Source organism: Hyperoodon ampullatus (genome assembly GCF_949752795.1).
Source record: "Hyperoodon ampullatus genome assembly, chromosome: 10".
In the NCBI taxonomy this organism is placed as follows: domain Eukaryota; kingdom Metazoa; phylum Chordata; class Mammalia; order Artiodactyla; family Ziphiidae; genus Hyperoodon; species Hyperoodon ampullatus.
In genome coordinates this window covers 75195908-75208334 of record NC_136923.1, presented here as the reverse complement: position 1 = coordinate 75208334, position 12427 = coordinate 75195908, and the positions used below count along the sequence as shown (strand labels likewise).

The 12427-nt window shown below is 51.0% G+C and overlaps 1 protein-coding gene across 1 annotated transcript; it reads left to right on the top strand.

Moving 5' to 3' along the window:
* Nucleotides 1-2987: 2987 nt before the first annotated feature.
* Nucleotides 2988-11256, top strand: DRC5 (dynein regulatory complex subunit 5; the record flags this gene model as incomplete). Its single annotated transcript, XM_079713560.1, has 4 exons — nt 2988-3264; nt 4229-4797; nt 8672-9121; nt 11047-11256. 4 exons carry the CDS (start codon nt 2988-2990, stop codon nt 11254-11256), a joined length of 1506 nt encoding a protein of 501 aa, XP_079569686.1.
* Between the last annotated feature and the right edge of the window lie 1171 nt (nt 11257-12427).

Sequence of the window (12427 nt, the reverse complement as noted above, 5' to 3'; positions counted from 1 at the left end):
GGTCTCCCAACATGTGGCTTCCTGAGAGGAAGAAGGGACCACCAACCAGGACGGTGAGGCCTGGCAGTGCTGTGAGAAATGCCTGGAGAGACAGCTCCCCCGGCCAAGCTGGGTTCTGCTCCGTTGGGCATGGCCCACAGGGTGTCCTGGGATGCATCTGGGGCCAAGGGGAATACCGGCATGTCTTAGGCCAGAACTGTGGAGGGAGCCCCAGGCGTCCAGGTGCGGAGCTGGCAGGAACAGGGCTGGCCTGTTGTCCCTTTCCTCCTCTTCTTTCCCAGACTGCCAGGCTCCTCATCCTTCTATCCAGACCCGAACACCACCACCACCTTGCCCTTCACGTGTCCCCTGGAGACAGGGAAGGGCCTCACTCAAAGACACCATCTGAGGTCGGCACTCAAGAAGCAGGTCTCTAGGGCTTTCCCTCCCCAGCCCAAGACCCCTGTCCCTCAGAACGCCTTTATCCTCCACACACCTCTTCCAGTACTCTTGTCAAATATTATCAAATACCTCGGGGGAATCTCCACCACAGCCTGCATAGGAAGATATTACTATCCCTTTTTACAGATAAGGAAACTGGAGCTCAGATAAACTAAGTAACTTGGCCGAGGTCACACAGCAAGTCACTGGCAAAGCCAGAAATGCAAAGTCACCTGGTGCCTCCAAGCAGCACCCCCTCCCAGCCACACCCTCTGAAGGACCATTAGTCAAAAAGCACCAGCTGCTTATTCCACAATTCTGGACCCAATCTGTTTGTCAATTTGCATTTGATTTGCATAAGTGTGCCACAAAAATACATAGATATCTTCCTTACACTGCCCCCTCCTGCCTCTCTCTCTCTCCCTCTTCTCTCTCTAACACACACACACAAACACACACACACACAGAGCCAGGCTCTTCCTCCTTGAGATGCCTGGAGGACCAGGGAGCACCATCTGGTCCCCTCCATCTGCCAAGGACACCTTTGCTGGTTCAGATTGTCCTTCCCACCAGCCACTACACAGTGCATCGAGTCAGGGAGCAAACCCAGAGCACGAGCTGTGTGCCGGGCTGAGCGGCCCCTGTTCCGCCTGCAGTCTCGGGGCAGGGACACCTGCAGCAAGGGTGCAGGAATGGACAAATGGAAGGGCGGGGGCAGCCCCGGACACATTCTCTGTCTTCTGACTTCAGCCCCAGATTTAGCTGCCTTGTCGCCTCCCACTCCTTCCCGCTGCCGTCTGGAATGCCTGGAGGCTGGGAGAACTAGGAAGACTGGGATGGGGAGATTGAAGGGAGGGGGCCGAGCTGGAGCCCTCAGAGGGAAGAGGAAAAGGTGCTGGCACCCTGGGCAGGGCATGAGTCCAGTTCCCCTTCTCCTTCCCCTCTCTCCTGTACCACCCAGAACAGTAGCCACTAGCCATCAGATTTTAAAGGCTTAATATAAATACATATATAATATTAATAATTTTCATATTGATTACATATTTAAGCGATAATATTTTGTTCATATTGGGTTAAACAAAACTAATTTCACTTGTTTTCTCTTTTCTTTTTTAATGTCTGTGTGAGAAATTTTTTTTTATTAATTTAATTTTATTCAATGCCTATTATTTGAGAGACAGCATAGTATCTTTTTTTTTTAAAGACACCAATTGTACTTGAACATTTGTTACTTTTTTTAAAAAATTTATTTATTTACTTTTGGCTGTGCTGGGTCTTCGTTTCTGTGCGAGGGCTTTCTCTAGTTGTGGCAAGCGGGGGCCACTCTTCATCGTGGTGCGCGGGCCTCTCACTATCGCGGCCTCTCTTGTTGCGGAGCACAGGCTCCAGACGCGCAGGCTCAGTAGTTGTGGCTCACGGGCCTAGTTGCTCCACGGCATGTGGGATCTTCCCAGACCAGGGCTCGAACCCGTGTCCCCTGCATTAGCAGGCAGATTCTCAACCACTGCGCCACCAGGGAAGCCGTTTTTTTTTTTTTTTTTTTTTTTGCGGTACACGGGCCTCTCACTGTTGTGGCCTCTCCCGTTGTGGAGCACAGGCTCCGGACACACAGGCTCAGCGGCCATGGCTCATGGGCCCAGCCGCTCCGCGGCATGTGGGATCTTCCCAGACCGGGGCACGAACCCGCGTCCCCTGCATCGGTAGGCGGACTCTCAACCACTGCGCCACCAGGGAAGCCCATTGTGCGAGAAATTTTTAAATAGTATATGTGGCTTGCATTTTGGCATTCATTATATTTCTGTTTGTATGTTTCTATTGGCCAGTGCTGTTCTCGACCCCATCCTCCTGGTCAGGCAGTTGCTGTTCTGTAAAATACTTTGTGCAGGGAGCTGTTGTGAACTAAATGGTTCTTTATCATACCCCAGTCTTTTGGCCCAACTTGATAGACTGAGTTTAAATCCACCTGTGTTATTTATAAGCTCTGTGACATTGGGCATGTCAGTTAACCTCTCTGTGCTTCAGTTTCACATCAGAAAAATGAGTCTATCAGTGCCTATCTCAAAAAGGCTTTTGTGAGAATCAAATGAGCTGATATGCATAAAAAACTAAAAAAAGGGTCCAGCATACAGCAATTGCTTGTAATTGCTGTGTAGCTATTACTGTCTAAAATGTGGGGCTGTTGCTTGCTACAGTTTTATGTGTCACAGTAGGCTCTGCCTCCTTGGATGCATTATTTTTATTCACTCCTCCCAATCAGCTTACTGGTAATTGTTATCCTCATTTCACAGAGGAAGCGTCTGAAACTCAGAAAGTTTCAGCAACTGGCCCAAGGCCACCCAGCTAGTGGGATTTGCACCTGGATTTGCTCTAATCCAGAGATTGACCCTTAAGAACCACCCTGGCTATGTCTCTTGGTAAAAGCCCACCAAGACCCTCCAAAGTAACAACTCCATCCCTTCCTCTTGCTCCAGGTTCCCGCCTGCATCCAGGACCCACCTGTCTGAGAAACTCCCTGTCACAAGGCCATCACCAAGAGGCCACTTGTCCCTGTGTTGTCAGTCCCCAGCATGGAGGAAACCCAGATAACACCCTCACTGTCGGTCCCCAGCTGGTCCTCAATCTCCACCCAGGACCAGTCCTCCACTGCCGGCCAAGCTTCGAGCACAGGCCCACAGCCCTCAAAGTCCTCTGTCATCCCACCCCCAGTGAAGTCCAAGGGCCCGAGTTCCGGGGCTGGGGTACGTCGGATGCGCAGGATCATCGCTGAGGATGCTGAGTGGTCAGTGGCCATTGTGCCCCTCCTCACAGAACTCTGCATTCAACACATTGTCAAGAACTTCCAGAGTGAGTCTGTCCCTGCCTCGGTCGGGAGAGAAGGCCAGGAGTGGGGCCCAGTGGGCGGGGACTGCCTGGAGGTGAGGCCTCAGAGCTGGGTCCTGGGGCAGCCCCTGCCCTCCCACACAGCATCCTCATCCCCACTCAGCACCTCCCTTCCCCCCTCCCCAGAGGCCAGGACAGTTTCTCTGGCCGTCCCCACTTCCAGGTCCCACCAGGCTCCCCCACACACTGTGCCCTCCATGCCTATGCCTGTTCCTCACCTTTCCGACTCTCTCCAACAAAGCCCAGCCCAAGCCATACCTACCTCCTCCTCCAGAAAGCCCTCCCTGATTGACCATCCTCCACTCTCTCGGAGTCTTCCATGGCGTGTATAGGTTCTTGGTTTGTTCTGTACTTCAGTCTCTGTAAATGTTCATCCTTTTCAAAGATGAGTTGCCAACCTCTCTTACCAGATGGGGAGCTCTCTGAGGACAGGGCCATCATTTTGTCTACAGCACTTGTCACCACCAGACCTACAATATATTCATTTGACTTGTTTATAGTCTGCCTTTGTTCACTCTTGTATCCTCAGCACTTAGAACAGTGTGTGGTGCATAGTAGGTGCTCAAAAAAACATTTTGTTTTGAAATGAATGAATCAAATCAAACTGGGAGCCTCTGAAGTCAGGAATTGTCTCCTCTACTAGGTTAAGGAATGACTGAGGGCTGGACCTGAGATTCTGCCTCAGACTGGGAGCTCCCTGAGACCAAATGCTAAGACATCTACCTTCAACTGGGAACAACCCAGAGTCAGGGGTGATGTCTCCCTCCTCAGATTGAGCCTCCCTGAGAATAAAGTCTGCCTCCTCTCTCAAACTGGGCTTCCCTAAAGACCGGGGGTCTTCCCTTTCCTGGGTGCCCCCAGACAGGCTCAGCTCAGGGTAGCATGTGCAGCGTCCCCAACACTGTGACTCCTATTTCTGTTCCCAAAGACAACCCTATCCTGAAGCAGCTGCTCCCAGAGCATCAGAAGAAGGTCCTGAACCGCCTGTCCCCCGACCTGCCGCTGGCTGTGACCGCCAACCTGATAGAGGATGAGAACTACTGGCGCCGCTGCTGCACGCAACGCTGGCCCGTGTGCCACGTGGATGAGCACGGCGGCAGCTGGAAGCGCATGTTCTTCGAGCTGCACCTGGAGAACCTGCTGAAGCACTTCATCCCAAGCACCACGGACCCCGAGGTGATCCTCAGCCTGCTGCCGCTCTGCAGGAACTACGTGCACACGATCCGGGTGGATCAGTTCCTTCCGCCCGTGCAGCTCCCGCCCCCACTTCGGGGCGGGGATCAGTCCGACTCCGGCACTGAAGGAGAGATGGAGGAGCCGGCCACGGACCACTACCAACTGGGCGACCTGGTGGCTGGCCTCAGCCACCTGGAGGAGCTGGACCTGGTGTATGGTGTCAAGGACTGTGGCATGAACTTCGAGTGGAACCTCTTCCTCTTCACCTACCGCGACTGCCACTCCCTGGCGGCCACAGTCAAGGCATGCCACACCCTCAAGGTACCACCTGCCATTCTCAGCATCTCTCTGATTCCCTCTTCCCTTCCCTTTCTCTTGTATCCCCACCTTCTTCTCCTATTTCCTTCTCGCTCATTGACCAAGTGTCCTCTTTCTTTCTTTCTTTTTTTCTTTTTTTCTTTTTGGCTGCGTTGGGTCTTCGTCACTGGGCGCGGGCTTTCTCTAGTTGCAGTGAGCAGGGGCTGCTCTTCGTTGCGGTGCGTGGGCTTCTCATTGCGGTGGCTTTTTTTGTTGCCGAGCACAGGCTCTAGGCACGCAGGCTTCAGTAGTTGCAGCACTCGGGCTCAGTAGTTGCGACACATGGGTCCTAGAGTGCAGGCTCAGTAGTTGTGGCGCACGGGCTTAGTTGCTCCTCGGCATGTGGGATCTTCCTGGACCAGGGCTCAAACCCGTGTCCCCTGCATTGGCAGGCGGATTCTTAACCACTGCGCCACCAGGGAAGTCCCTGACCAAGTGTCCTTTTATGCACTCTGCACCAAGCTGGGTTCTGGGGATGCAGAGATGCACAAGGCACTGCCCTGCCCATTCACCAGCCATTTAGTCATCCAACACACATCTGCACTCCAGGCCCTGTCCTAGGTGCTGAAGATTCAATCATGAGCACAATTATACCATTTGTGCCCTCCAGCTAACAGTCTGGTGGGGATAAAAGGCAGTAATCAGCAATCATATAAATGTAAAATTGCAACTCGAACAGAGTTGCCAGATTTACCAAATAAAAATATAGGACATCCAGTTAAATTTGAATTTCAGATGCACAACGAATATTTTTTTAGTTTAAGTATGTCCCAAATATTCTGGTTGGAAGAGAGAGAGCCTGCCAAGAAATCAGAGGTGGGAGGGAAGAAGGACACAGCACTGTGTCCCAGAGCAGAGGGAGGGGTGCTTTTCAAGAAAGGGGTGAGCAGCAGGGAAGTGGGATGGAGCTGAGGACCAGATTTAGCAAACTTGGAGGTCACTGGGCAGAAGCTGTGTCAGTGGAGTGCCAGGAGCAGAGGCCAGATTGGAGTGGTTTATGGAGAGAGTGGGAAGTGAGGAAACGGAATGACCATGATCAGCTTTTTCAAGAACTTGGCTGTGAATGGGGGAGAAAGGTAGAGCAGTAACAGATGAGGGGGTTAGGTTTTCTTAGGAAGAAATTTGCACGTGTTTAAAAACAATGTATAAAAACAAAAATAAACAAATGGAACCTAATCAAACGTATAAGCTTTTGCACAGCAAAGGAAACCATAAACAAAATGAAAAGACAACCTACAGACTGGGAGAAAATATTTGCAAATGACGCAACCAACAAGGGCTTAATTTCCAAAATATACAAACAGCTCATACAACTTAATAACCAAAAAACAACCCAATCAAAAAATGGGCAGAAGACCTAAAAAGACATTTCTCCAAAGAAGACATACAGATGGCCAACAGACACGTGAAAATATGCTCAACTTTGCTAATTATTAGAGAAATGAAATCAAAACTACAGTGAGGTATCACCTCACACCAGTCAGCATGGCCATCATTTAAAAGTCTACAAATAATAAATGCTGGAGAGGGTGTGGAGAAAAGGGAACCCTCCTACATTCATTGCTGGTGGGAATGTAAATTGGTACAGCCACTGTGGAGAACAGTATGGAGGTTCCTTTAAAAACTAAAAATACAGTTACCATATGATTCAGCTATCCCACTCTTGGGCATGTATCCAGAGGAAACTCTAATTCGAAAAGATATATGCACCCCAGTGTTCACAGTTGCATTATCTACAATAGCCAAGACATGGAAGCAACCTAAATGAATGAATAAAGAAGATGTGGTATATATAAACAATGGAATACTACTTAGCCGTAAAAAAGAATAAAATAATGCCATTTGCAGCTACATGGATGGACCTAGAGATTATCATGCTAAGTGAAGTAGGTCAAACAAAGTCAAATACCATATGATATCACTTATATGTGGAATCTAAAATATGATACAAGATATTTACAAGACAGAAATAGACTCACAGACATTGAAAACAAACTTATGGTTACCAAAGGAGAAGGGGTGTGGGAGGGATAAATTAGGAGTTTGGGATTAACAGATACACACTATTATATTATATTTATTTATTTATTTATTTATGGCTGTGTTGGGTCTTTGTTTCTGCGCGAGGGCTTTCTCCAGTTGCGGAGAGCGGGGGCCACTCTTCATCGCGGTGCGCGGGCCTCTCACTGTCGCGGCCTCTCCCGTTGCGGAGCACAGGCTCCAGACGCGCAGGCTCAGTAGCTGTGGCTCACAGGCCTAGTTGCTCCGTGGCATGTGGGATCTTCCCGGACAGGGTCACGAACCCGTGTCCCCTGCATCGGCAGGCGGATTCTTAACCACTGCACCACCAGGGAAGCCCCAGATACACACTATTATATATAAAATAGATAAGGTCCTACTGTATAGCTCAGGGAACTGTATTCAATATCCTGTAACAAACCACAATGGAAAAGAATATGAAAAAGAATCACTTTGCTGTACCCCAGAAACTAACACAACATTATAAATCAACTATACTTCAATAAAATAAGGAAAAATTAAAAATAAAAAAAACAAAAGTAAAAAATGAAACCAATGTAAAGCTCCACCCAATTGCAAGAAAGGAGCTGAGTACAGGAGAGAGGCACAGGTTCCTTGACCAAGGAAGGTTCCTGAGAAGACAGGAAGAATGGGGTCTAGGGATGAGGTAGGGCGGTTGGCTCCAGGCAGAGGGGAGAGTGGATGCGGTGGGTTGCAGTGGATTTATGTTTGGGATTAGGAAAAGGAAGGGTTCCTACTCAATGGCTGAGGAGACCCACCTCAGGCTGTAGGGTGAGGGGCTGGAGAAGGTTGAAATCGTTGTTGTTGTAGATTATGAGAGAGTATATTGTCCAGAGAAGCAGAGTTGAGTTGGCACTCAGCACTGAGGGCCTATTGGTGGTTCCAGTGATACCAGCCAGTCCTGTGATGTGACATTTTCCATCACGTCAGTTGCTTGGGCCCAGACATACAGAAAATAGAGTGGGGTTGATCCACAGTTGGAGCTTTGCCAGATAGAGGCAATAAAAAAGAGGGACAAAAGATTCTGAGCTGGCTAAGAGGGATGTAGAGAGAGGAGAGGACTGAAGGATGGGGAGGCCAGCCACTCAGGTCTCAAGGCAGAGGGAGCAGTGGTCCAAGCCAGTGAAAAGGAAAGGGACAGGGGTCCCCCCTCCGATATTCATAATGCTAGTCCCACCCCCTTTCTTTTATCTTTTTTCTTCATCCCCTCCATCTACTGTTTCTCAACGTTTCCCACTTTCTCCCTGGTTCTTACGCTGGCACTCTCCTCCAAAGAGTTCCTCTCCTTGCCGCGGTGGAGCTTAGCTGGCTGAGGAAGGTGCAGTGAGGGGCTGCGGCATCCAACAGACCTGGATTCAAAACCTGCCTCCGCAGCTTAACCATTGTGTGACTCTGGGCAAATGATGTATCCGCTCAAAGCCTCCATTTTCTACTGTAAAATGGAGAGAACTTGTTCCATCTCACTGGGATGCTGAGGGTTAGAGATATGGCTATGGAATGTTCTAGCAGCATGCCCAGCACATAGTCATTTCTCAATAAGTGGTAGTCTTTTCCCCCTACTAGCTGCCACCAATTCTGTACTACTGTGTCATGCTGGGTAGGCTGCCCTGCCCAAGAGCCAGCCAGGTGGCCGAACCCCTCATCCATTACCGCTCTACCTTTCTCCCCCTTCCCAGCCAAGTTCTTGAAAGAGCAGAACTCCTCCTCCCTGGGGCTCCCTCCTCTACCTGCAGGAGGTAGGTAGGCAGGCAGATTATTCCTGGTTGCAGGGTGCTGTGGCCCCTCTACCTGCCCACAGATCTTCAGGCTGACCCGAAGCAAGGTGGACGACGACAAGGCCCGCATCCTAATCTGCAGCCTCCTGGACCACGCGGCCCTGGAGGAGCTGGACCTGTCACACAACCTCATCGGAGACCGGGGCGCACGCGCCGCCGCCAAGCTGCTGGGCCACAGCCGCCTGCGCGTGCTCAACCTCGCCAACAACCAGGTGCGCGCGCCCGGCGCCCAGTCGCTGGCTCACGCCCTGGCGCACAACAGCGACCTCATCTCCCTCAACCTGCGCCTCAACTGCATCGAGGATGAGGGCGGCCAGGCGCTCGCCCACGCCCTGCAGACGAACAAGTGCCTCACCACACTGCACCTCGGGGGCAACGAGCTGTCCGAGCCCACTGCCATGCTCCTTTCCCAGGTGCTGTCCATCAACACCACGCTCACTAGCATCAACCTGTCCTGCAACCACATCGGGCCGGTGAGCCACCGCTTCTGGGACAGGCAGGGCCAAGGGGAGGCCCTGGGGCCTTGGGAGGCGGGAGTGAATCCGATTGCTGTGGTGTGCCTAGGGGATAATTGTTAGGATCACAGCCCTTACCCGGTTCTCACCCCAGCTCTGCCATTTAGCACTTGGTTAAGTTACTTAACCTTTTGGGGCCTCCATCTCCTCCTCTGTAAAATGGGAATAATAATAGCATCTACTTCTAAGTGTTGTTACTAGGAGGATTAAATGAGTTATGCTTGTAAAGCAGTTATCCATTGCAGGCACTGGCTAGGTCCTCAGTAACTGCTAGCTGTTTCTATTACTCTGGGTTCTATAGTATGGATACTGGGTGCCTATGCTAGGCACCCAGTATCCATTCGTTATTCTTTAACCCTCGCAGTTATCTAGTAAAATGTGTATTCTTTTTTTTAAAAAAAATATTTATTTATTTATTTTTGGCTATGTTGGGTCTTCATTGCTGTGCACGGGCTTTCTCTAGTTGTGGCGGGGTGGCGGGGGGGGGCTACTCTTCGTTGTGGTGCGCGGGCTTCTCACTGCGGTGGCTTCTCTTGTTGCGGAGCACGGGCTCTAGGAGCACAGGCTTCAGTAGCTGTGGCACGCGGGCTCAGTAGTTGTGGCGCATGGGCTTAGTTGCTCCGCGGCATGTGGGATCTTCCTGGAGCAGGGCTTGAACCCATGTCTCCTGCATTAGCAGGTGGATTCTTAACCACTGTGCCACCAGGGAAGCCCAAAATGTGTATTCTTAACCCCACTTTACAGATGGAAAACTGAACCTCAGCGAGGTTAGTGAGTTGCCCGAGAGCATCCAGTCAGGCTGAAAACCTGGATCCTTTCCAATAGACAATGTCTTTCAAATCTTGACCAAGTCTCAGAGTAAGAAATGCAATTATCATGCACACCTAGTGAACGCATACATCAATATAACATACTTGAAAGTTACTTGTACTGCTTGTGATATATACTGATGATTTCCTTTATAATGTACACAGCTTCATTAAAAAAAAAAATGCTTCTGTGACCCATTGAATTGACTTTGCAACACGCTGTCGGATCACAACCTTAGAACAGCAGCATTCTGCCTCCCAATGTGGAATTTTTCACATTAGGCCTGGCCCACCCAACGCAGAAGGGGCTGGAGCTGTAGGAACTAGCAAGGACAGCCCTCCATGTACTCCAGTTAGGGCCCTGCACCCTCTACCAAACCTCCCCCGAGGACAGTCTTGCTCACATAGACGCTGTCTCCAGAGGGGGTGCTCTTGGCTACAAGTAACAGAAAGCTTAACCGGAAAGTGGCTTAAACAAGAGGAATATTCATTGTGTCCCATAGTCAGAAGCCCGGGGGAAGGGGGCTCTGGGGTTGGTGAGATCCTTGGCTCAGCACCATCCTCTGCTCTGCCCAGCTAACCACACAGCCACGTCCTCTCTTGTGCGACTCTCATGAGCCCAAGATGGTGGCTGCATTTTCCATTGGGCCACGCTCAGAGGCAGAAAAAGGGAGACCACTACTCTCTTCTGTTCTCTTTTATGAGGAGAAACTTCCCAGAAGTCACTCCCTCCAAACTTCCTCCTCATACCTCACGAGCCAGATTTGTCTCACATGCTCATGGCTGAACCAGAGGAGCGGAATTGCCATCACTGACATAGCACCATGTTTTTCAAACCATTGGGGTTGAAAAATCAGTTTAGTGAACTTTGAGCACCATTTTTCTCAGGGAATAGGATGGAACAGGATAGAATAGGATAGAAAATGTCAGTGCCACACAAATAAGTTAAGAATTGTTTTGTGAAACTGTTGTTTCAGTCACATCTATATAAATATGTGTATGTGTGTACACACCCGTGTGTGTGATCCTGGGTAGTGGCGGCAAGTGATGCTTTCCTTTGTATTCCTGACCCAGGATGGCGGGAAGCAGCTTCTAGAAGGCATGTCAGACAACAAGACCCTCCTGGAGTTTGATTTGCGCCTGTCAGATATCGCCCAGGAGAGCGAGTATCTCATCGGCCAGGCCCTCTGGGCCAACCACGAAGCAGCCCGCCAGCGGGCCCTGAGTCCCAGCCACTTCATGTCACCAGCCACTGCCAAGGGCCCTGAGAACCCGGTGGGATAAGATGGGGACAGGGCTGGGGCAGTGACCAGACCTGGGTCACTGCCCTAGCCCCATCCCTCATTTCATGCCCCTGCCATGCCTGCTGCAGAGTGTCACACTGGTCTGGAGGGAGTGGGGAGGGAGACCAAGAATATCCTTGGGATGAGTGATCAAGGGTTGTGCAGATAAAGATGTGAGGAGAGGAAGGGGCCTGGGATAGGGGTAGGAAATAGGACTTAGCCCTGGTACGCAGGGAGAGGATATTACCGGACTCACTGAAATGACTGACTTCTCCCAAGAATAGGGAAGACGAAGCAGACTCTAAGGGACTGTGCCTGCCCAGACTCTCCCACGGGAGTCGCCCATCTCTCTGACCACCCTCCTCCCCACCATTTTTCTACCAAACAGATCCTTGACCTCTTGACCTTCAAACACACTCACTCTCTCCACCCCCCCGCCAGGTTACAGCATAGATTTGCCTGGCTCTTCCACCATCACCCCTGCGGATGCCACCTCCCTTTTACTTAACTCCGCTTAAGTCATCCAGTTCTACAAGCCATGCCATCCCCAATCCATTCCCCCCAACCTGGAAAGGGGGAAACAGAGGTGACAGGAGGGGCTCAGACCCATCGGCTACCCCAGATTGCTGCTCACGGACGGGGATATGGCGAGAGAGGTGCGACACTGGGAAGGGAAGTCAGTGAGTCATCTGCAACTTTATTATCCACCCGTTTGATTTATACAATCTTTGCGCTTGGAAATCCACGACAGAAAGGCCACAGTGTGATGCACCCAGTTGACAGAGACCTGTCTTCTCCCCAGCCAGGCCCAGCCCACCCCACAAGCCCTTGTCCCCAGGACACATGAAACCTTCCAGGCATCCTCCATGAGTCCCCGTCACTCTGTGGCTGCCCGCCTTGGGGCCACACCCACGGGAATCACATCTACCCACAGGGCCACAAGAGGGCCTGATGATGGATTCAGGCTGAGCCCCATCTCCCATCCTCCTCGGGCTGAACCTCCAGCCCTGTGTTTCCAAAGGGTGTGTCATGGGCTGCACCCACAGCCTTGGGGCGCTTTCCAGGGACTCCTTCCAACAAGCAGAGCACCAAAGGGGGCTTGGGAGTGACCGCACGTGTGCGCCTGTCTGGGCAACCTTGAGTCTGTCTGTGCCTGACACCCTCTGACAGTT